The sequence below is a fragment of the Peromyscus californicus genome, unplaced genomic scaffold, assembly GCF_007827085.1.
Source record: "Peromyscus californicus insignis strain IS unplaced genomic scaffold, ASM782708v3 Scaffold_9__1_contigs__length_137607984, whole genome shotgun sequence".
Taxonomy (NCBI): Eukaryota; Metazoa; Chordata; class Mammalia; order Rodentia; family Cricetidae; genus Peromyscus; species Peromyscus californicus.
This window is the reverse complement of record NW_026294617.1, coordinates 72,600,567-72,627,706: the sequence shown is the minus strand read 5'-3', so window position 1 is coordinate 72,627,706 and position 27,140 is coordinate 72,600,567. Positions and strand designations below refer to the sequence as shown.

Here is a 27,140-nt window from a genome sequence, read left to right as displayed (position 1 = left end):
ATCTCCTGGCAAGGCTCAAAGCAACTTAATAACAGCCAATTCCAAGGTCTCTGTGTTCACTGCTATCTCTCCGCCTAGCTCATATTCCTGAATTGTTGCCGGATAGGGCTCTCCCACCAACCTCCTCCCAGAGACTATCTGTCCCTCATACTATCTAAGAAGCATTTTGTTTTTTGATTTCTAGAATCTCACTATGTTGTCTAGCCTGACCCTGAACTCTTGGTCTTAAGGCACCCTCCTGCCTCAGCCTCCTTGAGTAGCTGAGACAATAAGTGTATACCAGGAGCTGTCCTGGAACTCATCAGGTAGACCAGATGAGTAATGCTTTTTCAGACCACTCCAGAAACAACTGAATCCATTCAGGTGGTCTTTGGAAGCAGGTGCTGAGACAGAACTGGGAATGAAAAGGCTGTTTGGGCAATACTGTCTGTGTGGGTCAGAGAGGAAGCAGAGACAGACAGAGCCTTTGGGTAGTGGTGCAGACCTGATACCTGTCACAGAAATGGACGTGGGAAGCAAACAAAATCAGGCAAGGCGGACCTCCAGCCACAGTGCAGATCCTACCAATGGAAAGCTCTAGAGCAAAGAGAACCCCTTAGGGGAGTCCAGCAGTGAGCAGAAACCATCAGATCCCTGGCAATCACGCTGTCTACCTTAGCTCTGACCTTTGCAGTAGATCCCGAAGCCAGTGAAGCTGGAGCGGAAGGGCAGATTCTCTCTTAAAGGAGCAGCTCTGTCAGGCGTTTCCTCTCTGAATCTAGTGTCCTCCCACTCCTTTTTCATGTGTATTGTGTACGAGCACACGTGTGCCCATGGATGTGGGGCTTAGAGGACCTCTCTGGGTGTGTGTGGTTCTTCAGGAAGCCTCACTTTAAAAAAAAATAACTTATTTAACTTTATCTTATGTGCATTGGTGTGAGGATGTCAGGTCCCCAGGAACTGGAGTTACAGATAGTTGTAAGCTGCCATGTAGGTGCCGGGAATTGAACTCTGGTCCTCTGGAAGAACAGCCAGTACTCTTAACCACTGAGCCATCTCTCCAGACCCTCACTTTCCCTCCTCCTCCTCCTCCTCCTCCTCCTCCTCCTCCTCCTCCTCCTCCTCTCCTCCTCCTCCTCCTCCTCCTCCTCCTCCTCCTCCTCCTCCTCCTCTTCCTCCTCCTCCTTCTTTTGAGACAAAGTCTCTCATTGTCCAGGAACACTTGGAACACCAAGTAGACCAGGCTAGCTGGCCAGTGAGCTCCAGCGGTCTGCCTAGTTCTGTCTCCCATATTGCCATCTCTGATATTACAAGTATATACACCACTGTACCCTGCTGTTTATCTAGGTTCTGGGGATTGAATTTAGGGCCTCCCACTTGCAAAGTGAGTGCTTTACCAACTGAGTTATCATCTCCTCAGCCCAGAGCAGTGTTATTTCTGCATGTCATCTTGTCTCTGTACTATAAAACGTAAACTTTGAAAAGGAACCAGATACAAGCAAATCAAACAAGCAGTATGCTTCTGCTAAAACTCTTTGACACAGTGGCCAGGGAAGGCTGGAGGAATCCTGAGGCTTTGGGAATGTGTGTATAGGTTTAAGGTGCCAAGTTTTTCTCCTTCACTGACAGGAGATGGGAAGAGACGGGAGGTGGAATCAGCTGTTGTTTGGGTGTGTGTGGAAAAGCTGGCTCTCTACTCAGAATGTTGTTTTAACAACTCTGAAAAAAAAATGATGTGGAAAGAGCTGGCTTCTTTTAATTCCATCAGAACTGGAGATATATGGTTTTCTTACAATTCCTTTTCCTTCCAAAGGACACCCTTATTTTCAATTTGTACTGGAAACTTTGAAGATACTGGCTGTGGTTGCCCAGTGTCTTAGAGGTGCCTGGGTAGGTGCTGGAGGACAAAGAGGTCAGAAGTTGTGAGGCAATGCAAGGATCTTCCAGATGGGTCTCTCCCTTGACAGGGATTAGGGTGGAAAAAGTGACTTGGAGTTCTTTGTTCCAAAGAGTTACCCTGTTACGGCTGTATTTACTCATGCTGCTAGCTGAAAGAGGAGTTAGGAAAGAGCATGGCACCTAGACCCCTAGGAGTTAATAAGAACAATATGACTATGAGCTTGGTGTGCTTGCACCAACTGTCATACTAGTACTTGGGAAAGGAAGGCAGGGGGATGGCCCATGACACCAAAAATAAATAAATGAATGAATGAAAATATGGAAATGAGTTCCAGGACAGCAAGGGCTACAACGTGAGAAACCCTGTCTTGAAAAAAAAACAACAACAAAAAAATGGATATGAAATCTTTTTTTTTTTTTTGAGACAGGGTCTCACTGTATAGCCCTGGTTCACCTGGAACTCACAGAGACCCACGTGCCTCTTCCTCCTGAGTGCTGTGACTGAGGGAATGTGTCACCCCATCTAGCTTGGGGCTCATCTTCCTTCTCAGAAGAAGCTGGAGATGGCGGGATTCAAAGAACTGCAATGGTTTGGACTATAGCTCTCCCGGAGGTAAGTTAGAACACAGGTCTCCTGACCCCAGACGCAGTGCTCTGCTTAATGCTGTGGAAACTGCCGCAGCTCTGCTTCCCGGGCTATGCTGAGGAGAGTTGAGAAGTGGGTCAGAAGGAAATACCTGTGGGGACTCTTGGACTTTCTAGACCCCACAACTGGAAGAGTATATGGAGTGCTGCTATGACCACTCTTTCTTTCCCATCTCTTCCTCCCTCCCTCCTTTTCTGATTTTACCAGACAGGGTCTGTCTTCGTTACCTTTCCATTGCTATAAGACCCATGACCAAGGCAACTTATAGAAGAAAGAATTTATTTGGGCCTTACAGTTTCAAAGGGTTAGAGTCTATGACCATTATGGTGAGGAGCATGGCAGCAAGCAAGGCAGGCACCATGCTGGAGCAGTGGCATCTTGATGCTTAAGTGTACCAGGCTTTTTCTTTTGGGCCACCAACCAGCTCCCAAATCATGACACAGAGACTTATTGGTTTTGAATGCTTGGCCTTAGCTTAGCTCATTTCTGGCTAAATCTTTTAACTTAAATTAACCTATTTCTCTTTATCTTGGAGATTTTTACTTTCTTTCTGTATATCTTACTTTCACTGCTTCTCATGTCTGCTGGCTGGTGTCTGCCTGGCTTTTTGCTCCAGGTATGTTCCTCTCTTTCTCCTCTGTTCTGTCCTCTTCCTTCTTCCCTTGTTCCTCCATTCCTCCTCCTTTATTCTCTGCCTTCCAGCCCCACCTATCCTTTCTCCTGCCTAGCTATTGGCCATTCAGCTTTTTATTAGACCAATCAGATGCTTTAGGCAGGCAAGGTAAAGCAAATGCAACACATCTTTACATAATCAAACAAATGCAGCATAAACAGAAGTAACACTACCTTTACACAGTTAAAGTAATATTCTGCAGCATAAACAATTGTAACGCATCTTTGCCTAGTTAAAATAATATTCCACAATACATATGCATGAGGCAGAGAGAGAGAGAGATACTGGGAGTGGCCGTAGTCTTTCTGAAACTTCAAATCCTGCCCCCAATGACACACTTCCTCTACCAAGGCCACACCTCCTAATCCTTCCCAAACTGTTCTACCAACTGGGGACCAAGTATTCAAACATATGAGCTTATAGAGGCCATTCTCATTCAAACTACCATGGTCTTACTCTGTAGTCTAGGTTAGCTGAGAACTCACTATGTAAACCAGACCGGCCTTGGACTTGTGGCAATCCTCTTGCCTCAGTCTCCTGTGTGGTAAGGTTATAGGCATAAACCACCATGCCTGGCTCATCAGCGACCATTTTTTAAAAAATTATCTTTCCTAGCCACACCCAGAATAGAAATTCAACTCAACTGGGAAAAGCCCACATGTTAGTATAAGTTATTATTGTTAAAGACAAAGTATTTAGCTGGGCATGATGAGTCACATCTATAATCTAAGTACCCACGAGGGAAAGGCAGGAAGATTGTCATGAATTCAAGGCCTGCCTGAGCTACATAGTGAGTCTGAGTTTTTCCTTGGCTATATACTGAGACTCTGTCTCCACAAATTAAATAAATAATAGCCATAAGAAATTATGTAAGTAAAACTCCAGAGCTAAACAAGAAACCTGCTGAAAATGCTTCAAGGTAGTGGTCTCCTGTCCTATAGAACCAGCCTGCCTCCATCTTAGTCCTAAAGACCATCTTACAGTAAAGACACAAGGTTCACTCCTGTTCATGATTAAGCCTCTGTTTTTCAAGGATTGGGCTATGCCCCACGTATCACCTTAATTATAAATGGTTCTGAACTGCCTGTTCCAGTAATGGAAATCATGTCTTTGTTTCAAAAGTTGTTTATAACCACCTTGCAACCCTACCCTTGTTTCAACAGCCTGTGTGACCACCTATGACTACCTTATTATGACCACCTGTTGTTATGCCCACCTTGCAACCTTGTCTTTGTTTCCGGAGGGACTAATTTGTTAGGTTTATGTTACGATCCTGTAACTCCACCTATTTTGACCCCCCAAAATCCCTCATTTGGAAGCCCCTACCCCTGATCTATAAAAGCCCTGTCTTCTCATTTACAATGCTGACCCCTTGAACCCCACCTTAGTGGGGTGCAGCCCATGTCCGTGAATAAAAAGGCTTGCTTTAGTTAATTGCTTTAATTAATTTGACCATGATGATTTGGTTCAGTGGTTTTTCTCCTCCCATCTTGCGGATTAACAGTCCCCTTGTGTTTGCACTGCTCGACCACACAAGGCTGGCCACCTCCATTAAGCTCCGTCATTGTATCTGTAATACAGACCCACATTAGTCTTCTGCCAGGCCACAGTCTTGCTCAAAAGCCTTTGTAAGTGGGGTGTCTTGGTGTACTCTTGCAATCTCACACTCTGAGGCTGAGGTTGGAGGACTGAGAGGGCCAGCCTGGGCTACATATGAACTGTACAATTTATCTTGTGTTTTTGTTTGTTTTTTTCAAGACAGAGTTTCTCCATGTGTAGCCCTGGCTGTCCTGGAACTCACTCTATAGACCAGGCTGGTCTCAAACTCACAGATCTGCCTGCCTCTGCCTCCCAAGGCTGGGATTAAAGGTGTGCGCCACCACCCACCAGGCTAATCTCGATATGTAACTCCTTTTATCTTCTCACTCTTTCCCTGTTCCTTTGCTCACTCCATAGGCTTTCTCTCCTGCCAGTTCTCGCAGTCAGCAGGTTTTGCTCCTGGCCTTTGTACGTTTTCTTATTCCCATCCACCCATCTTTCTCCTTCGCCTGTTTGTTCTCTAGGCAAGTGCTCCCCCATGACACTCGTCCTCCAACTGGTCGAACCTAGAGTCTTGGACATGACAGGCAAATTTCTACTGAGCCAAATCCCCAGGACATGCTAGGCAAGCCCTCTTCTGAACCACTACCCCACTAACATACCTGTTTTCTTCTCCTTTTCTACACATTTAGAGAAATGTCTCTAGAAATGAGCTGTCGAAATGACCCCTGGAAGTATAATTTTACCTGTTTTCTAAAGGTTCAGATTAGGTTTCACCTAATTTGGGTTGAAAGGAGACTTTCCCATAAGCAAATCATTTGTGCCTTTTGACTGGCCTCTATCATACTCTTTTTATAGGCTTGCCGATAATTTCAACAGCTCCAAAATTTCAGCCTCAAAGAGAGAGACTCACTCTTCTCTGTGGCAGGTCCAGCCATCTGGTGTCTAAAGTTATCTGACTCAGTTTCTTCACCTTTCTGTTCTTTTACACCTGTTCTTCCAGAAAAGAGGCTTCACCTTATTTAAGTCTGGGGAGTTTGGGCCTTTTTAGCGTCTTTCCTGACGCTACCCTCTCCTCTCCCTCCCCCATAGGGTCTCAGTATAGATCTCTAGCTAGCTTGGATCTATGTAGATCAGGCTAGCCTCAAACTCAGAGCGCCACCTGTCTCTGCCTAGGATTAAAGGTGTGCACCAAGCTAACTTCTCTTTTGAATTCTGGGGGAAAAGCTTTTTTTTTTTTTTTTTTTGACATGAGGCTGATGGCAATGTCCCCCTGAGTGCTTCCCCAAAGAGGAAAGGTTGATGGTGGGTGACTCAGAGGCTCTCCCTCCCATTCCTGTGTCTTAGTGCTGGGTAACTACCATACTTCTGTTTACTACAAATACACTTACTGTGGTTTAAGGGGTTACCTAGAGAGTTAATTTACCTTCATTTGTCCAGTAACTGGGCCAGTTCACCAGTTCCATTAATTTATTTATGTATCTATTTATTTATGTATCTATTTATTTATGTATCTATTTACTTATGTATCTATCTATCTATCTATTTATTTATTTATTTATTTATTCATTCATTCATTTATTTATTTATTTATTTTTAAGATCTCTTTTCCAAACCACCTTTTGGTCTGGAAGTAACCTGATCCAGGAGGGACACCATCTCTGCAGAAGGTCGCCCAAACCGCAACTTCTCTCTCGCCGTCCCTCCTTAGGGCTCTATCCCTCATAGAAAGCTTCCTTTGGAATGCGGAGACCTAGCAACCCAGCTACAGAACAGGTAGGTGGACTTTACCCTCCAGGGTCCACGCCCAGCTTCTGAGGGCTGGGGGGAGGGGGAGGAAATAAGCTCCAGCGAACGTCTCGGGAATGCTGTCTATATCGAAGATTCCTCTTCAAACCTAAATATATTACAATAAATATTTACTGAACAAATAAAGGAGAGAACTATTCAGAGCCCAGCAAGGTAAGCTAAGCCAATCTTCTTTTAACGTACCTCGGCGGTTAACACGAAGAGCTGGTTTTAAGGTTAATTGTCTCAGTTTGCACCCCAGACTCTTTTCGGTGTAGTGGGACCAAAAGCCCTATTTATTGACAGGCTTTCAAAAAGGTAGATTTACAATCTGTGGTTGAATCCCTTTCTGCTTATAACGAAGGTCATTCTGATACATGTAAATTTACAACACTCGGTTCCCAAGTCATTCATTCATTCTACACATATTAAGAGCCAAATATGTGGCAGCCTCTGTTACAGGCGTTGGAGATGAAGCGAACAAAACAAAAGAAAAAAGATCTCGGCTCTGGTGGAGATTTTTCGAATGATGTAAATCAGATGCTAAATATTACAAACGCTGCAAAATGATTATGGAGGCCCGGAGCCCGGGGATGAGAATCCACGATTGGGGTTCTGGTTCGGGTTGCCGATAAGGCAGGCGAGCAGAGATGCAGGACGCGCTGACGTCGGGAGACTAGGAAGAAATTTTCTGCAGAAAGTGACAGAACGATATTCCGGCTCACGCGGAGGGGGATGAAGGGCAGAAAGGGCTGTGGACCGAGATGTGCGTAGAGAAGAGCACTCGGGAGGCGCTTCCGACAGAGCCCAGGGGATGCTCCGGCGCTAAGATACCCGGGTCCGCAGAGCCCCGACGCCCCCAAAATGGCCTCTCAGGCCCCTTGGCGCCCCGCCATCCCACGTGACCCCCGCCGCCCCTCCCGCCCACCGGGCTGGGGACCCCGGCTCCAGGTTCCCGCGGCGGCTGCCCCGCCCCTTGCGGGAAGCAGACCAATAGGAGGAAGGGTGAGGCGGGGCGGGAGGTGACGGCCAATGGGGGCGGAGCTCCTGGGGAGTAACAGGTTGGTGGGCGGGGGGAGGGGGGAGGGAGCTCCGAGCTCGGAGGGGCTGGGCTGCGGCCGCGCGTGCAGCGCGGGCCGGCGGAGCGCGAGCCCCTGCGGGGTGTGCGAGCCCGAGAGCACCGAGCCCGACCCCGGGGAGTGAGCCTGCGGGGAGCGAGGACACCTGCGAGGTGGGTGGGCCCTCCGGAGTATGCCTGAGGGGCGGGGTGGAGGCATCAGATGCCCTCCTCCTGGGCACAGGTGCTGAGTTTAAGGAGGAGGGGCGGTCAGAGTGCGGTGGCCGAACTGAGAGCTGGCCCCTACCGTACTCCACGGTCAGAAGCAAGTGGCTGGTAAGGTGCCAGGTGCGGGGCACCTGAGGGTAAGGTTATTCCCAGGGCATGCCTGTGTTTCGGCGCGGCGATCTCTGGAGGTCAGGCGCCAGCCCTTGGGGCAGAATTTCTCTTGGAGACCAGCGTGGGGGCGGGGGAGGGTTCGTCGTCTCGGAGCCAATGGAAGTGCCGCCATAGGTTCAGAGACTGAAGTGGCGATATCAGCAGGTGCTGGTCAGCCCTTGCTGGCCTCTGACACCCTCCTGCTGGCTTTGGAAGTGCTCTGAAACGTGGGGTCGTTCTCTGACGGTTTGCCCACAGGTGAAAGCGGTTGCCAGTCAGACACTAAGACTATGAGAGCACCCCCATCTCTTTGCTAGGTGTGAGATTATTTAAGGCTGTTTCGTCTTTCTTTTCATGCCAGGGAGAATTTTTCCTTCTTCCTCTAGAAAGAACCGTGTGTGTTCTCTAAGAGAGGGGCACCAAGAACATTAAATCTCTGGACCCCCCCCCCCCCAAAATGGCTAAAAATGTTTGCTTTTTCGGGAGTGTTGGACCGTGGATTGATACTGGGTTTCATGTAGTCCATGCTGGCCTTGAACTTGTTGTTCAGCAGAGGCTGACCTTGAACTGATTGTCTGCCTGCCTCCAGCTCTCAATGCTGGGGTTACAGGCATGTGTCACCACGCCCACCTAGAAACTGTCTTCTTTCCTGGGGCTGTTGTCAAACCTTTCCTTCCAACAAATATATTTTTTTTTCTTTAGTTCTAGGTTGGGGGACACTGGTGTGATTTGGGGGTGCAGCTCATTTCCTTGAGGCCACAGAATCCTCTTGGTTCCCTGAAGCCCTGGTAGGCATCCCTAACTCATGACCTGTGATAACTCACTGTCGGGTACTAGTGGTGCAGACACATAGGCAGAACTCCCCAGGAGACCAAAAGACTAGGGGAATGACATCTCCAGATTCCCAGGCCACATGAGAGGGATACGCTGAGCCCCAGACAACTTCTGAGGTGAATTTCCTTGCCTTAGGCAGCAGTGGAAGCAGAGTCAACCTTAGCTTGGCCCCTTTGATGCTCTGTCTGAGGACACTTGCTGTAATTGGGGAATAATTAGCAACCGCTATGTGTGTAGACAGGCTGCCTACATGTTCCAGGGCACCTTTCCTTTCATCTTGGGTATTTGGGAGTTTGGGTCTGGCTCTGGGAGACCACAGATTCAGAGATTTGCCTGATTCTAAGAGGATTCTGGCTTCCTGTGGTTCCCAGGCAGCCTGCCTGCCATTACCCTTGTGGGAGGAGAGGGGGTAGGACTGCTTCTCCTTGTGCCATCACATTGGCCTGTCACCAAGTCCGTTGTGATCTGTAACTCCTGCCGCCTCCCTTCCCACCTTCTGCCGCCTCCTCCAGCGCGCCCCAGCCTCGGCATGTAGGCTGGACAGAGCTTCCACTCTTGGTCTTGTCCCTGTGCCTTTGGTGGGGAACCTCTCTGATCGGCTTTGCAAGCTTCCAGAGTAACCTCCTAGGCCTCCCTTCCCTCTGCCTCTCAAACCAGTCCAGCCTGTTTGCAAGGGCCCAGTTCTTCATTGTTTTTTTTTTTTTTTTTACCCCCACTGGCCAAGCAACTCTAGCTTGGCTCTCAGGTTTCTGCTTTTGAGTGGACCTAGTCTGGAGTCCACTTGGGGGGTTGGTTCTGTGTGGGCCTACAAGGAGCCTTCTTATCAAATGATAAGGCCACGGAGCTTCCTTTTCTATTTGGACCATTTAGCTGCTCTTGTGTCACCACTGAGGTGGTTCTAATTGACGGTTTCTAGTTCTTCCTCTTTCTGAATGCTCCAGTTATTCAGCATCCAGCATATTGCCTGGCCCTGTGTACATCAGCCCTTCCTCCACACACCCGAAACCACCCCACCCCCACTTCCTGCCAGAAGTCCAGGGACCCTGTCACTCCTAGTTGGAAGCCAGATGCGAATGGCTGGGCCAGAGGTGATGGAATTGGGGCAGGGCAGGCTAATGAGTAACTCAGGGAGAAGTGGCTGTCTGGTGCAGGTGTACCGTGCCTTCTCCCAGGGTTCAGGCAGGAATGGCAGAGGCAGACAGATGGCGCTGAATTAACTTCTGTCCTGGTCTTTTCCCAGAGTACAGTTGGTGAGAAATGCCCTGGGCATGTGCCAGGGGAGGGAAAAGAGGGTCAGGCATCTGGTGAGAGCACGGCCCTGGACTTCATGTCATGGTCATTGTTTACCTGCCTAGGGCTTATGCAAGGCCTTGGAGCTGCCCTGCTCCCTGGGCCCCACCCCACTGTCCTCTGTAACTGAAGGCGGGTAGGTTTCGGGTTTTCCGTGTTGAATCATTTAGAGCTCTGTTTTCTGACCCACCCTAAAGATCTCCAGCCCTGGCCCCTGACCCGCATGTCCTGGAGCTGATCGTGATTGAGGAGGGGTGTGTGTCTTTGGAACCCAGGGGAACACTGGATAGCACCCCTGCATTGTCTGGCACTCTGGGCCCAGGGGCTGGGCACTTTGCTGTGCCTACAGGGGAGCTCCTTGACCTGATCTGGGTGATCTGCAGATAGACTGACAGGGCAGAACTGCATCATAAATAAATCATGTGACTTCTGAGAGCTGGCAGTTTAGATACACCTGATTGTAAGTAAGATCAGGACTGTATGGGGCAGAGAGTCCAGACCAGGAAGCTGTCTTGTTACTAAGGCAGAAAGAATGCTATGAGATCCATGGGCATATCTTTCTGCTGCTGGGAGAGCCTGCTGTGGTTCAAAGAATATTCATTTCCAGTCTCCATGTTCCAGGCAGAGGGTAGCTGAGAGTCTTGGTCTTTGCCCTGGAGGAGCTCATTGTCTAGTGGAAGAGACAGGAACTAATCTCTTCAGTAAATGTATGGAGGTAAACTGAGGTAAACCTGCTGGGAGTCTATGTAAATGATGGAAGCAATGCAAGAAACTATGTGCTTTTCCCAGTGAGAGAAGCACGACTTTGCCTCTTCTGTTTCTTCTTCTTTTAGATGCCTACCAAAGCTTGGGCATGCTTCCCCATACACACGGGGCTTTCTCTTTTCCTCTGAAGCCCCTCTGCCATGCAGCTGCATGTCTGCCATGTGGTTGGGTGCTGTCTTCCATTACTAAAACTGCCTGCTTTCTTAAAGGCGTGGCTTTCTCTTTTCCCACTTCTGGCAACTTCTTTCCATTTCCCTCCTCCTGATAACTGCTGAGATTGACAGTTTGTCTGCCCTATTGCTTGTCTCTCAAACTCTAATAAAATTGTTTTTAAGCTTTCTGCTGGGTCCATTTATAAATTCTTGTACTAATGAAACTTAAGACCCCAAAGAAGGAACCTCAATGTCCTCAGCAACAATCCTTAGCTACTTAGTAAGTTCAGTCACGGCCAGCCTGGGCTACATAGACCCTGTCTCAAAAAAAAAAAAAATTATACATTATAAAATTATTGCATGTGGAGAAAGAAGGGAAACAGTTTGTTTATTAAGCATTTTTATTGAGACAAAGTCTCACTATGCAACTGCAGCTGATCTTGAACTATGGCAATCCTCCTGCCTCAGCCCCACAAGTGCTGACTCTAGAGCAGTGGTTCTCAACCCTCTTAATGCTGCGACCCTTTAATACAGTTCCTCGTGTTGTGATGACCCCAACAATAAAAGCATTTTCATTGCTACTTTATAACTAATTTTGCTACTGTTATGAAACATAATGTAAGTACCAGTGTTTTCTGATGGTCTGTGAAAGGATCCTTTTGACTCCAAAGAGATGGCCACCCACCACTGCTCTGGTGCCTTTTCTATTTCTTGAGTAATTTGGAGAGCTTCTCTCCACTGCCCTCACAAACTTAAAAATTCTGTTAGAAGTTTGTGTGGGGTGTGTCATGGAGGAGGTACACAGTCCCAGGACCCCCAAAGTGAATCATTCCCAATAAAGCACTTCCTTCTCTAGTTGGGAAGGTCTGGGAATGCTAAGAATGCCCTCAGTGTCCATTTCTCCTCCAAACCTTTTCCCACCTGGATTCTGCCCTTCCTCCTGCCCATCCCCTCCTGCCCATCCCCTCCTCCTGCCCATCCCCTCCTGCCCATCCCCTTCTGCCCATCCCCTCCCTTCAGCTGCCCTGGTTTTCTGGCTTTCTAGACCTTCTACTATCTCTGAGAGGGCCCTTGCCAAGTTTCCTTGGCCCAGAGCCCCACAGGGAGGTTGAATTGGGTATGATTGTTTTTCTGTCTGGCACACCTGAGGTTCCTCCCTCCAGCTCGGTGCTGGGCTCCAGTAGAGGCCAGCAGAAGGAGTGAAGAAGGCATTTGTTGTTTAATTTGCTTGGAACAAAACCTCCCTCCCAAGTTCCAGGAGCCAGAGCACACCTGGAACACATTCCATTTACTGACTCTAAGCTTGGGCAATGTGGACCAGGAAGTTGGCCTGTGGATGGCCCTGGCTTTCTCCCACAGCCTGCCTATTGTGGGTCCTTGGACTAACACACTAAAACTCATATTTAAAGGGCGGGAGCTGAAGCTCTGTTGGTAGAGTGCTTGCCTAGCAACTCTGAGTCCCATCCCAGCACTGCATAAAACCAAGCCCAGGGGCTCACCTTTGTAATCCCAGCACTCAAGAAGTGCAAAGAGAAGGATCAGAACTGAAGGTCATCTTCAGCTGCATAATGGGTGTGAGGCCAGCTTTGGGCTATAGAAGACATTGTCTCAAAAAAAAAAAAAAAAGATTCAGTCCTCCCTCCCCCTCTTCCTTTTCTCTCTCGGTGCTGGGGATTGAATCCAGATCTTGCACAAGTTAGACAAATGCTATACCACTGAGTCACAACCCAGCTCGAAGTCCTTTCTCAAATAGGCAGTACGCCTACATGGTATCAGGGTCAGAAGGGACAGAAAGCTACCCGGTGGAAAGCCCAGAGTTTCTGTCTGTCTCCCCTTTAGTACCTTTACCCCAGAGACATCGCTGCTGTCTCCGTACCAGTTTAGGTGACTTCCCAGAAATGGGACGCCACATTTTGTGATCTATGTATTTTAACAAACTCTGCAGGAGGAGGCTTCTTTTTTCAAAGGAGTGGAGGAATCAGATTGGCAGGTTTGGGGATCTACCTTTACATGGGAGAGGCTATCTGTGTTGTATGTGAAGATCGGTAGACATCTTCAAAGTCTTAATAAGCCACACTCCCCAGGATTGTATCAAAGGAAATGAATTATTTTGAGTCTGTGGACCTCAAAGTATATTCACTATTTTATTTTGATTTTTTTTTCTTCCTATGTTGGAAGGACCTTGTACATACTAGCAAGCTATCTACTCACGAACTACCTCCCTAGCCTTTTCAAAGTGTGCTATCTGGACCAGGATTAGCCTCATGTGGGAGAAGTTGCTGAGGAATTCAAATCCTCAGTCTAGCTCCAGGACTAATAAGTCAGAAACTGGGGGGTGGACGCCCATATACTACATTTCTGTTGCTCAGATAAAAATATGAGAACCGTTTTCTATAGAAGGACCTGGCAAGGCAGCCAGCTTCCCTAAAGCTGGGTTTCTACTTCCCGCTCCTCAGCTAAAACTGTTTTATCTTCTAGGACCCCTCCTACATGTGGAGCAGGCACACATGATGGCTGATCCTCGGGGCCCTGTAGACCATGGAGTCCAAATTCGCTTTATCACAGAGCCAGAGGGTGCTACCGAGATGGGCACCCTTCGTCGCGGTGGGAGACGCCCCGCTAAGGATGCACGAGCCAGTACCTATGGGGTTGCTGTGCGTGTGCAGGGCATTGCTGGACAACCCTTTGTGGTGCTTAACAGTGGAGAGAAAGGCAGTGACTCCTTTGGGGTCCAAATCAAGGGGACCAACAACCGGGGATCCCCAGGAGCACTGAGCTCTGACTCAGAGCCCCCTGAGAACCCCTACTCTCAAGTCCAGGGGTTTCCTGCCCCTTCTCAGGGCAGCACATCTGATGAGGAGCCCAGGGACCACTGGAATGGAAGACTGCTCCGTTCCCAGTCCCAAGCCTCTCTGACAGGGCTTGCTTCTGTGGGTCCCAGCAACCGGAGCACCAGCTTGTTGGAGCTAGCCCCTCAAAAGACTCCCCCGGTTAACACCGTCGACACTGCTCCATTGTCTTCCGTGGACTCACTCATCAACAAGTTTGATAGCCAAACCGGGGGCCAGGTCCGAGGCCGGACTGGCCGCCGCACGCGGGCACTTCCCCATGAGCAGCGCAAGCGGAGCCAGAGTCTGGACAGCCGGGTCTCACGGGAGAACCGCGAGGATCGGGAACGCCAGCCCCCCAACCACTGGACCCCTGGTACAAAGTATGACGACCACGTGGACAGTTCAAAGCAGCCGTCTCAGAGCCAGAGCTCTCTCAGCAGCTTTAGCCGTTCCCGGCAGACTCAAGACTGGGTCCTTCAGAGTTTTGAGGAACCACGGGAGAAAGCACACGATCCCACCATGGTGCAGGTCAGATGTCATCCCTCCCCACTGCCAACCCCAGCTTTGCATCAGCCCACGGAATCCTTTGCTAATTCAGATAACACGGGGCAGAAAGTCTGCCTTTTGTTCTCCGTCTTATCCACTAAGTACCCACGTACACAACATACTTTCATGGGTAAAAGTCTCAGGAAAATGGACGTGAGCATGGAGAGTTAGCCATCCTTCGGTCATTAGCCAATACTAGTGTGCTAGGTCTAGCACCTTTGGTAATGCATCCTTGGAGGGTAGGGAAAGCTCCCCTGATAGTCTTGCTTGAGGTCCATGCTTTCTCCTTTTTCACTCAGGGATGTGACTTAAGTGGGGAGACTAACTTACGAGCATTCTGGAACTCTCTGTGCGTTCATAAATTCTAGTACATCTGTTGGTGTTAATGACAAATTACTTGTGGCATAGCTCACGGCTGGTGATTGAGGAAAGTCTGATTGGCAGCAGTAGTGCAGATGTCCCTCCTGCTTGGATATTTTTGGGGCTGTGCCTCAGGCCTGAATTGTGTTGTTCGTTGTGCTGAGAGACTTCATCTCTCAACTGCTGCCCGTGTTCCATTTGAAGCACATATACACTCTGGCCTGATCTTCCCTCCCTTCCTCTCTTCTTCCTTTCTTTTTGTTTCTTCATGTTTCCTCCAGTTCAAATCAACTCCAGACCTTCTCCGAGACCAGCGGGAGGCAGCTCCACCAGGCAGTGTGGACCATATGAAGGCTACCATCTATGGCATCCTAAGGGAGGGGTGAGTGGGGTCCACCCAGTAGTGGAAGCATGCACTTCCTTTCTTGTCCCTCTGGCTTCACTTCCCATCTCTTTCCTGGTCTCTCCTCCCCTCCGCTGACCCTTGCTTCCGTCCTTCTATCCTCCAGAAGCCCAGAAAGTGAAGCCTCTGTGAAGAGGAAAGTTAGTTTGGTGTTGGAGCAGATGCAGCCTCTGGGGGTGAGTGAGCTTCTTGGGGTCAGGACCGAGGCCTTGAGGGCCTCCAGGGATCTGGGTGTGGACTCACCTCCCACCCCACTGATGCCCCCGTACTGTGGCAGATGGTTTCTCCTGCTTCTACTAAGGCCCTGGCAGGGCAGGGTGAGCTGACCCGAAAAGTAGAGGAGCTCCAGAAGAAGCTGGATGAAGAGGTGAAGGTAAGGCAGGTTCGGGGTGTGGGAGGGATGAAGGACCGCAGGGAGGATGAATGCCCTGGAGATGAGTTAGGCTGGCTCGTGTGTGTGTGTGTGTGTGTGTGTGTGTGTGTGTGTGTGTGTGTGTGGTGGTGTCTTACTGAGTATGAGTATCCTTGGCCAGTCTTGAACTCACAGAGATCTTCCTCCCTCTACTGGGTTCAAAGGTGTGTGCCACCCTGCCCAGCTGGGCTGGCTCTTCTGAGTCAGTACTGTCTGTATTGAGTGAGACAAGAAGTGAATGTCCTAGTCCCAGCCAGGCCTTTGAATTTCTCTGGGACTTAAAGGGTGGAGCACAGTACAGATCTCCTTCCTTTTCGTTTTCCCTAGGAGTCCATGTTGTAGCTGGAGAGCTTCTCTCCAGGTCCCACCAAGCCCCCACAGTCCCACAACCCACGTATAAAATAATCACTCAGATGCTTATATTACTTATAAACTGTATGGCTGTGGCAGGCTTTTTGTTATCTACTTCTATCTTAAATTAACCCATTTCTATTAATCTATAAGTTGCCACGTGGCTCGTGGCTTACCGGTACCTTACATCTTGCTTGTCATGGCGGCAGCTGGCAGGTCTCTCCCTCTGCCTTCCTGTTCCCTCAATTCTCCTCTCTGTTAGTCCCGCCTATACTTCCTGCCTGGCTACTGGCCAATCAGTGTTTTATTTATTAACCAATCAGAGCAACACATTTGCCATACAGAACATCCCACAGCTCTGAGTGATTATTTTATACGTGGGTTGTGGGACTGCGGGGGCTTGGTGGGACCTGGAGAGAAACTCTCCAGCTACACTGTGTCCTGCTGTTGACTGCTTATAGAAAGCTTGAGAACTTTTGTTTTCTGCCCAGGGGTGTAGCCAGTTGATAGAGTACTCATTTTGCATGCACGAAGTGTCCTGGGTTCAATCCCTCGTACTGAACACAACCAATTGTGGTGGTGCTTGCCAGTACAGCACTAAGGAAGTAGAGGCAGGAGGATCAGGAATTCAGGGTCCTCTCTGGCTATTATTTATCAGGTTTGAAGATGGACTGGGCCACACAAAACCATGTCCCCCAAAAAAGAAAAGAAAATTACTTACATTCTATGTGTCTCAAGTCTTTTTTTCATCATAATTATGATGGTAATGATAATAATGTCTTTTTGTTGAGTGTAATTTTTATGGCAGATACGATCCTGGGCAATACATGATCATGACTGTGGCTGTGCAAAGTGTGCCGAAGGCTCTTTTCTGAGGAGAGGTCTGAAGACTGGAGAGGTTAAGGGAATTGCTTGTGGCAGTAGGTCGCAGAGAAGGGATGAAAGGACGCAGCTGCTCTTCCTCTAAAACTTATACTTTTTTACTTTTCTTTTTGGGGTTGGAAGGACACGGTCTCAGAAGGACTGGCCCTGAACTCACTGTGTTAACCCTGAACTTCTAATCCTCTTGCCTCCATCTCCCAGATTTGGGGTTACAAATGTCAATCACCATGCCCAGTTTATGCCTTGCTGGGGATGGAACCCGGGGCTTTGTATATGCTAGGCAGGTCCTCTGACCACACCCCCAGCCCCAGCCCTTTGTAAATGCGCCTTCCTCCTTTACAGTATTGCCCTGTATGTCATTGGAGTAGCTCGGGTTGGTTTGCAATACCCTTGTTAAGGAGATGTCAGTGCAGGTTAATGGTTGTGTGGAATCAAACTTAATGGGTTCCAACCTTGTTTCTGGTAATTGCTGGCTGTGAAACTAATCTTAGTTAAGTTCTTCAAGTATCCAAATCCTGTTTCCTTAACACTAAGTGAAGATAATAATAGACTCTTTATTTATTTGTTGCAAAACAGATTACTCTAAAACTTAACAGCCTAAAACAAGCATTTCTTAGTGTCTGAGGACTGAGAATCAGGGATCAGCATCGTTGAGTAATTCTGACTCATGGCTGTTATTACTAGAACACTTAGGAGTCTCAAGTAGGTTTGGTAGATTTTCTTTTTTAATTTTTAAAATTACACTCATGATATTCATTAATTACACTCATGATATTAATTACATTTGTGGTATTTATTGATTACATTTGCAGTATTCATTTGATAATTATATTTATGATATTCATTAATTACATTAATTGTATTGATTTATTACATTCATGATATTATGTCCTGATACTACTGTCCATTTGTGGGACTTTTCCATCACACAAAACAGAGATTCTGTACTTAGGAAATCATTGCTCTATATTCCTTTCTTCTCCATCTTGAGATAACATCTAATCTTTCTGTCTATGAATTTGTATATTCTATATATTTCATGTAATACAATTCTATAGTATTTGTCCTTTTTTAATGTAAAAACATTTTATGTACAACTGCAGGAGAAATAATACACAGATAGCTTGAATATAAAAACAGGTTATAATTCAAAAGTCCAGGGTTATTTTAAACAGTAAAATATTTTCTCTGTAGAAAATAGTAAAAATGAGGTTGGAGAAATGGCTCAGAGGTTAAGAGCACTGGCAGCTCTTCCAGAGGTCCTGAGTTCAATTCCCAGCACCCACATGGTGGCTCACAACCATCTATAATGAGATCTGGGTGCCTTCTTCTGGGGTGTAGGAATATATGCAGACAGAACATTGTATACATAATAAATAAATCTTTTTTTATTCTTTAAAAAAATTTATTTTATTATTTTTTGCCAAATGTCGTTTATTGAAGGAGGGAGGAGGTCTTAAATACAGGCTTACAGCACAATGGGAGAACCCTGGAGGGCAGAAGTTCACTACAGATGTTTTACAATCTTGCATCTAAGCTGTTAACGCCCATTATGCAGGATACACAGACAAGGAATTTCCCTTAAGCATTCAGGAGGGTGGAACCCGGCAGGGAATTAGCATAGGGAGGATATCAAGGTCAAGGTCAGCAAGCAAGGCAACAGTTACCCAAAACAGGGGTCAGGGCCCTACAGGTTCCCCCTTTTACTAAAAAATGAGCTTCTGACTTAGGTTGCGTGGGACGTCAGCAGGTCACCTTACCCATCATGGAGACGCCTGCCCAGGCCACACAGGTGCTCTGTCTTAGGTTGGTGAGCGCCCCCCAGGTATTACCCGTCTCTGAATACTCATTATCATACAGGCTCAATCGTGTGTGAGCTGCAGAGTTAACTGCTGCCAAAGATCTCAAAGTGGCGCTAGGCTTGCAATCTGTGTGTTCGACACAGAAAAGACCAACAGAAGTCCTAACCCACCCATAGCCAGTAGGCTAAAGGCAACTGAGCCATTCCCTTCCTTAAGGAGCCTTATTGCAAATTGGAGTCAAATTCTTCTGGGGTGTAGGAATATATGTAGACAGAACATTGTATACATAATAAACAAATAAATCTTAAAAAAAATAGTAAAAATGATAACATTTCCCAATAAGCCCTTTTAAGCCAAATGATAGCTGAATTATACATATAAATTTTATTTTTTCTATTTTTTATTTTTTTTTTTTTTTGAGACAAGATTTCACTCTGTAGCCCAAACTGCCTAGAACTCACTGTGTAGTTCAGGCTAGCCTTGAACTTGTGGTGATCCTCCTGCTTCTGCCTCCCAAGTGTTAGGATTGCAGGCGTGTGCTACCATGTGGACTATAGTGGATCTTTCTACAAGATTTTCTTGTTCTTTATGTCTTTCCCAGAAGCGGCAGAAGCTAGAGCCATCCAGGGTTGGGCTAGAGAGGCAGCTGGAGGAGAAGGCCGAAGAGTGCAGCCGACTGCAGGAGCTGCTGGAGAGGAGAAAGGGGGATGCCCAGCAGAGCGCCAAGGAGTGAGTGCTGCTGATGGAGCACGTGGGACACATGGGTCAGGGACCTGGGAGCACGTGGAGCATGTGGGTCGGCGTCAGGGACCTGGGCTGGACATAGAGGTCGATCTTCCCAGGTTTGAAGGAGGCAGAGGGGAATCTGGAGATGCTAAAGGGGTTGGGACCGTTTTCTCTTTCCCTTTCTGTGGTAATGGTGATGGTGCGTGATCTGGAGATGGACTACCAGGGCGTGCCTGTCTGAGGTTCTTAGTTTGCAAAATGGCCCTAAAAATATCAGCTACCTTATAGGATTATTGTGAGGATTTGCTCACTGATTTAGCAGATATCTTCTGTTTGTGAATGATGTTGTTTATGCGACAGGCTTGGATGTGGGCTCTTGAGGTACATCAGTGAGCCATACAGGTGGGGTCTTCCTCTCCAGAATCTTAGCTCCCAGAGACAGGGAACAGAGAGTAAACAAGTAGAGTATGTGAGTTAATTCACTTGAGAAGGTGGTGAGTACCACGGACTGAAACAGACTGGGAGGGCTAGCTCATTGAGGAACAGGTCACAGTTTTAATTGAAGCAGTTGGGTATAAATGTCCATTTAAGATTTGAATGGGGGAGCCGGGCAGTTGTGGCACTCACCTTTAATCCCAACACATGGGAGACAGAGGCAGTCAGATCTCTGAGTTCAAGGCCAGCCTGGTCTATAGAGTGAGTCCCAGGACAGCCAGGGATACGCAGAGAATTCCTGTCTCGAAAAACAACAAAGAAACCAAAAAAAAAAAAAAAAAGAGAGAGAGAGAGAGATTTGAACAGGGGTCTGGAGATGGCTCACCTGGTAAATGTGTGCTTACCACAGAACCTGAGGACCTGAATTTCATCCCTGGGACACACAAGTGGGAAAGAAAGAGAGAAATGACTCCTATTAGGGTTCATGAGAAGTTCCATAAAGAAGAGCATTTAATTCTCAAGAGCAAAAATTCCAGCATACAGGGGTCAAAGCATCTGACAAAGTGGCCTAATGGCAACTCTGAGAGAAGCTCGCAGGCTCCTTTTAAGCACAGCCAGGGGAATTCCAGCTGTGGTTAAGTTTACTTTGAAGTGATTGGGTGTAGACCCTTATTGATACAGGGGTCATTTTATGATCGGCTCATGTGTCTGGTCGGCAACTGTAGTTGTAGTGTCAGGGGTCTGTTTGAAAATAGCAAGAGCAATTCCTGCTTGTGGTTGGGTAGGACCCTGATTGGCTACCAGACTGGATGTACTTCCTGAGGGTCTGATTGAAGCCAGACATGAGTCAACATAGGATGGTCTGGTAATATGGGGCAGAGGTCTTAGCAAACTGGCCCCTGGAAACAAACAAACAAAAAAACAACTGGCCCTGTTATGGTCAGTCCTGTTACAAGAGGGGATGGCCAGTTCAACTCCTGCAAGTTGTCCTCTGACTGCCACACAGATGTCTCCTTCGTGTGTGTGTGTGTGTGTGTGTGTGTGTGTGTGTGTGTGTGTGTGTGTGTGTGTGATAAAGGAAAAAGAAAGTAGGAGCATGGTGTAGTTTATTGGTGAAATGCCCAATTTGGCAAGGCCCCTCTATCCCTAGCACAGCAAAAACCAATGTGCAAAAAATAGAGAATTAAAGGAAGGTTAAATGAATCTGTGTATGGCAAGCCTGTAACTGCCTACCATAGTATCCAGTAATGCTATCTGTTGTTAGGCTTCAGAACATGAAGCTCCTCCTGGGCCAGGAAGAAGGATTACGGCATGGACTGGAGACCCAGGTGAAGGAGCTACAGATCAAGCTGAAACAGGGCCAGAGTCCTGAGCCTGCAAAGGAGATTCTCCTAAAGGTAGGAAAAGGGCTGTATTATAGTCTAGCCTCAGGGCCCTGCAGCATCCTCAGGTCTGCTCATCCACTGTTTTCGGGAAGTATGGAAAGCAGGTAGGTGTTCACCGTGTTCTTCAGTGTGCTTTCAGGCAGACTCAAAGGTAGTGTGAGGCTAGAGACTGGGATGACAGCTCTTTATAGGCAGTTTAGAGGGCAAAAAGCACCTAATACTATACTAATACAAAGCATCAACACATTTTTCTTTTGGAGGTGGGACTTCACTGCGTTGTCCATTCTGGCCTCCAGTGTGTGATTCTTCTGCCTTAGCCTTCTCATTACCGGGGTTAGAGGCATATGCCGCCCTGCCAAGCTCTCAATTAGTATTTTTGGCTAAATGGATGAGTTTTTTAATAGACGGAATGAGTCCTAATATGGTCACCCCCAAGCTTCCACCTTCCCTTTCTCCAGGACTTGTTAGAGACCCGGGAGCTTCTGGAAGAGGTCTTAGAGGGAAAACAGCGAGTAGAGGAGCAGCTGAGGCTGAGGGAACGGGAGCTGACAGCCCTGAAGGGGGCCCTGAAAGAGGAGGTGGCCTCCCATGACCAGGAAGTGGAGCATGTCCGGCTGCAATACCAGAGAGACACGGAGCAGCTTCGCCGGAGCATGCAGGATGTGACCCAGGCACGTGACAAGAACTGGGGCTGGGAGAAGAGGACCTGCCAGGGAACGGGGCTGCCTTATTAGTGTGTTTTGGGAATTTTCATGGTGGCAACAGGAACCTTCCCTAAAGGTCACATGTGAGATGTAGTGAGAAAGAACCTTGGTTAGGAAACCTACCAGAGCAGAGGGAGGAGTTACAGGCTAGAAGTACCATAAGGATGTGTGGGCAAAGTCCATGGGGGAAATCACGGAGGGGGCTTCCTGCAGATTACAGAGAGAAGGACTGTAGCTTCCTAGCATCATACTACCAGGCTGTCAGTGTGTCACTGATATGGTACTCTCTGGGCTTCACCTTCCTCTTCTGCCTTAAAGTGAGCTTTGCCCTCTGGGCCTCCTGGTGCTCAATTTCTCCTTCCTTAGGACCATGCTGCAGTGGAAGCTGAGAGGCAGAAGATGTCTTCCCTGGTCCGGGAGCTGCAAAGGGAGCTAGAGGAGACCTCAGAGGAGACAGGGCATTGGCAGAACATGTTCCAGAAAAACAAGGAGGAGCTGAGAGCCACCAAGCAGGAGTAAGACCCTCCTGCCTTTTGCAGGGGTGTTTAACCTGACTCTTGTACCCCACTGCCTTTCCCTCGAGCAGTGCTCTCAGGCGGTGCTCTCATGTCTCATGCGGTGCTCTCATGTCTCATGCGGTGCTCTCATGTCTCATGTGGTGCTCTCATGTGGTGCTCTCATGTCTCATGTGGTGCTCTCATGTCTCATGCGGTGCTCTCATGTCTCATGCGGTGCTCTCATGTGGTGCTCTCATGTCTCATGTGGTGCTCTCATGTCTCATGTGGTGCTCTCATGTCTCATGTGGTGCTCTCGTGCGGTGCTCTCGTGCGGTGCTCTCACATGCTCTTTCCGAAGCTGCTGTTCTCCAGATCCACTCCTTGAGAGTGAGTGTCTGTGGCAGTGGCCTGCAGAGGGCTGGCTGTTCCCATTGTCCTGTGACTCTCCCCTGTGTGGGAAATCTGACCTTGATCTTTTATCCTTTGTTTATAATTTTGCTGGGCTCAGACTTCTGCAGCTGCGGATGGAGAAGGAGGAGATGGAAGAGGAACTTGGGGAGAAGATGGAGGTCTTACAGAGGGACTTAGAGCAGGCCCGAGCCGGTGCAAGAGATACTCACCAGGTTGAGGAGCTCAAAAAGGTACTTGGCACCTGGGGTGCGGACTGCAGGTCAGGATGACTTCTGCCTCACTGATGCACCTCTGCCCGGGCTAGTTGGGCTGTCTCCAGGAGTGTGGTTTTCAGGCTTCATCCTAGCAGCTCAGTTTTGGTTTTCCAGCTCTACAGGACAGGTCTCCTTGTTGGTTCTTGAGTTTCCTAATGAAAAGCTGTCAGCAGCCAGGTTGGGATACAGGCAGAAGCTGCTGGCTGCCTCCTGGACGACATCATAGGCAGCTAAATACACATGGATTTGTAAAACCCCAGGGTCATTTTTGCAGGCTCAGAACCTTAATTTGGTTCTGAAAAACTGCTCTTTCAGGGAGAAGTCCATTAACTACATGGTGAAACAAATGTTTTGTTAGAATGCCTGTTTATTCATTTACATTGAGAAACATAATCCCTGCACTGGAATGCTGGTATCAGCTTGGCTGGCTGACCTACTTTCAAAAACAAATTGTAATCTGAAGGCTATTTGGAAAGCACAGAGTCTGGACATGGTGCTTAAGGGGCCCAGTGTTTGATGTGCATCTCCCCAGTATCCCAGGCCACAGTCTTGTCTGGACATGGTGCTTAAGGGGCCCAGTGTTTGATGTGCGTCTCCCCAGTATCCCAGGCCACAATCTTGCTGGCAGGGTGCCGACATAACACTCCAAGATTCCCGCTTTGATCGTTTTTTTAAAAAAGTCAATCCTTTTCTCATTATGCATGGATGATAGTTTATAAATGAGTCATGAGAAAGTCATAAAAATTGAAATAAACACAGTTTCATACTCTTGGCGTTGTAGTTTATGAAGGATAAGAAAGAGTGCGGCTAATAGGCCAGGTGGTGGCGCACACCTTTAATACCAGCATTCGGGAGGCAAAGACAGGTGGATCTCTGAGTTTGAGGCCAGCCTGGTCCACAAAGGGAATTTTAGCACATCCAGGGCTACACAGAGAAATTCTGTCTTGAACACCCCCCCCCCAAAAAAAAATGTAGCTAATAGGCTGGGTATGGTGGTGCATGCCTTTAATCTTAGCCCTTGGGAGGCAGAGGTAGGCCTGGTCTATGTAATGAGTTTCAGGACAGCCAGGGCTATGACTGCCTCAAATCTCCCCCCAAAAGAGAATCCCCCTCTCCAAAACAAAACAGAAACAAACAAACAAAAAGAAAACAGCTGTTTATTTTTGGATGACATAAACTATGTTGTATTATGAAGTTACAAATACCAAGGAGAGTCTGAAACCTATTGATGTATAGCTGACCTGGCCAACTTGAGCATTCTCCAGACAATATCGTTTATTACTATGCCTCAGATAGGAGGTGTATTTTACCAAGTATTTAAACAAAATATAGATGAGAGAAGATTAGGGAAGCAGACTAACCAAGTCCAACACAGACCAGACAGTGCCTCTGTTTCATTTTCTCTGTAACGAGTTTTGTTGGTGTCTACATTACAGAGTCACTGCATGTTCAACCTTATTAGCTATTTCTAAATTTCAAAGGTGCCTAATAACTAGGGAGAGTCATACTTAATATTTTATCTGCCCTTTAAAAAGAAATTTAAGATGCATTAGTATTTATTGTTTTGCAGTTTTTTATTTTTTAGACTGTCAGCCTTGTTTTAGTCATGCGTTCATCCCTTCGTCCTCCACATGGTTTCTAATAGTGTTATAGTTTATGGACTATAAAATTCCTCTGTTAATTTATTTTTAGTTTTTTGAGACCAGGTCTCACTATGTAGACCAGGCTGGTCTTGAACTCATAGAGATCTGCCTTTCTTCGTGCTGGGATTAATGGACCACCACACTTGGCCCAAAATTTCTCCTTTTGGAACAGACAGTTCAGTGGTTTTTAGTATATTTATTGTATTACGAAGCCATCACCATTATCTAGTTACAGAATATTTTAATCTCCCCAAAAAAGCATCCCATGCTCCTTAGTGACCATTCTCTCCATGCCCTGACAACGATTTCTCTCCAGATTTTCATAAGCCGAACATTTCATATCATTGGAATTCTATAATACGTGCCTTTTGATTTCTGGCTTTTTTCATCTGGTATAATGTTTTCAAGATCCACGTTTATGAACAAGTTTTTGTGAGAACTGTCGGTTTTCACGGGCCTGTCACTAAGAATAGGATTGCTCTGTCCTGCGGTTAGTCTGCGTTCAGCTTTTTGGGAATCTGCCCGATTGCTCTCTAAAGCGGCCTTATCATTTAGGTTCCTTTCCACGATGCGCGAGAGTCTTAACTTCCTCCGCATGCTGGAACCTTGTTATAGCCGTCCCCACTGTCTCCTTTTCCCTTCCCAGGAGCTGCGACGCACCCAGGGGGAGCTGAGAGAGCTTCAGGCAGAGCGGCAGAGCCGGGAGGTGGCTGGGCGACAGAGGGACCAGGAGTTAGAGAAGCAGCTGGCGGTGCTGAGGGCTGAGGCTGATCGAGGCCGAGACCTGGAACAGCAGAACCTCCAGCTACAAAAGACCCTGCAGCAGCTGCGGCAGGACTGTGAAGAGGCTTCCAAGGCAAGGGGAGTGGGCCCAGGGTTCAGGAGGTGGAGGCTGAGGGGTCAGGAGGGCTGAGGAGCCAGAGAGCCTGCAAAGTTACCTATGATGGGTATGTACTGAGCAGTTCTGGAGGCTCATGTGTGTGTGGAACAGCAGGTTTTGGCGGAGGGGGCGGCTGCATCTATGCAGGGGTAGGGTTATGGCGGAAGCCCCTTGGCTGGGGCCACGCCTGGCTCCTGTGAGCCAGGTGGGCACTTGGGTGGCCCATTTTCCTGGATATGCCATGTTTACCCATCTGAACCTCATGGTCTGAGCCGATTCTCCCAACTGTCCGCAGGCTAAGCTGGCATCAGAGGCAGAGGCCATGGTGCTGGGGCAGCGTCGGGCAACAGTGGAAACCACACTTCGGGAAACCCAGGAGGAAAACGACGAATTCCGAAGGCGCATCCTGGGTCTGGAGCAGCAGTTGAAGGAGGCCCGCGGCCTGGCGGAGGGTGGGGAAGCGGTGGAGGCTCGGCTTCGGGACAAAGTGCATCGGCTGGAGGTAAGTGCTCCTGTCCGCCTGGTGGGCCTCCCTGCCCTTCTGCCCTCCAACCCTGGCGACACTCCCTCGCAGTGCTCAGCCATTGTTTTAGTGTGCCTGCATGCACGGTCCCCCCTCCCCCCCAAATCGGCCTTCCGTGCGTGCGCTGCTCCTTTGCCCTCACCATATCTGTTTCAAAGTTTGCTTTGGTATTTTTGTCTCCTACCTCCCACCCTTTGCTTGTTCTGTGCTTTGATTTTTGGCTAGTTCCTCTGAGCCTGTTTGCGCTGCCTACTTACTCTTTGTTGTTTTTTTTTTTTTGGTTTTTTTCGAGACAGGGTTTCTCTGTGTAGCTTTGCGCCTTTCCTGGAACTCACTTGGTAGCCCAGGCTGGCCTCGAACTCACAGAGATCTGCCTGGCTCTGCCTCCCGAGTGCTGGGATTAAAGGCGTGCACCACCACCGCCCGGCTCTTTGTTGTTTTTTTGAGGCAGGGTCTCTCACTATATAACCCCACTGGGCCTGGAACTCCCTATGTAGACCAGGCTGGCCTCTAACTCACAGAGGTCTGCCTGCTTTTTCCTCACAAGTTCTGGGGTTGGAGGCGTGTGCCATCACACCCAGCACTACCTTTTTTCTCTTTTAATAACGCCCCCCACTTTTCCAGCATCTACCTACCGCCAATGCCTTCAGCGCAAGTTTTGCCTTTTCTCATCCCGACCTTCCCCCTCTGCCTCTTCCCAGGTAGAGAAACAGCAGCTAGAGGAAGCTCTGAACGCCGCCCAGGAGGAGGAGGGGAGCCTGGCAGCAGCCAAGCGGGCTCTGGAGGTCCGGCTGGATGAGGCCCAGCGGGGGCTGGCCCGCCTCGGGCAGGAACAGCAGGCACTGAACCGGGCTCTAGAGGAGGAGGGCAGGCAGCGGGAGGCTCTGCGGAGGAGCAAGGCGGAGCTGGAGGAGCAGAAGCGGTTGCTGAACAAGACTGTGGACCGGCTCAACAAAGAGGTAGACCTAGGTTGTATAGACTCTTCCTAAGGAAGAGCTGAGAGACCTGCAGAAACTAACCCTGAAGTGGGTCAGGATGTGCGACATTCGTTTTCCTCAAGAGAGGATTGGGCCAAATCTTCCTTTTTGAAAAAAG

General features: G+C 48.2%; 1 protein-coding gene across 3 annotated transcripts in view; it reads left to right on the top strand.

Annotated features, from left to right (window-relative positions):
* The first annotated feature begins 6,408 nt into the window (after positions 1 to 6,408).
* Positions 6,409 to 27,140, top strand: part of Cgn (cingulin) — a 28,796-nt gene continuing 8,064 nt past the window's right edge. The window contains exons 1-13 of one of the 3 annotated variants that reach the window (XM_052731451.1): positions 6,409 to 6,512; positions 13,479 to 14,359; positions 15,019 to 15,119; positions 15,247 to 15,316; positions 15,418 to 15,513; positions 19,189 to 19,316; positions 21,013 to 21,145; positions 21,592 to 21,804; positions 22,204 to 22,352; positions 22,843 to 22,975; positions 25,289 to 25,498; positions 25,818 to 26,024; positions 26,747 to 27,004. In XM_052731451.1, coding sequence (XP_052587411.1) covers positions 13,508 to 14,359; positions 15,019 to 15,119; positions 15,247 to 15,316; positions 15,418 to 15,513; positions 19,189 to 19,316; positions 21,013 to 21,145; positions 21,592 to 21,804; positions 22,204 to 22,352; positions 22,843 to 22,975; positions 25,289 to 25,498; positions 25,818 to 26,024; positions 26,747 to 27,004 — 2,550 coding nt within the window. In that variant the 5' untranslated portion in view covers positions 6,409 to 6,512; positions 13,479 to 13,507. Of the gene's footprint in view, positions 6,513 to 6,579; positions 6,699 to 7,637; positions 7,756 to 13,478; positions 14,360 to 15,018; positions 15,120 to 15,246; positions 15,317 to 15,417; positions 15,514 to 19,188; positions 19,317 to 21,012; positions 21,146 to 21,591; positions 21,805 to 22,203; positions 22,353 to 22,842; positions 22,976 to 25,288; positions 25,499 to 25,817; positions 26,025 to 26,746; positions 27,005 to 27,140 lie in introns of those variants that run through there. The other 2 variants (XM_052731450.1, XM_052731449.1) reach the window with 2 other exon arrangements.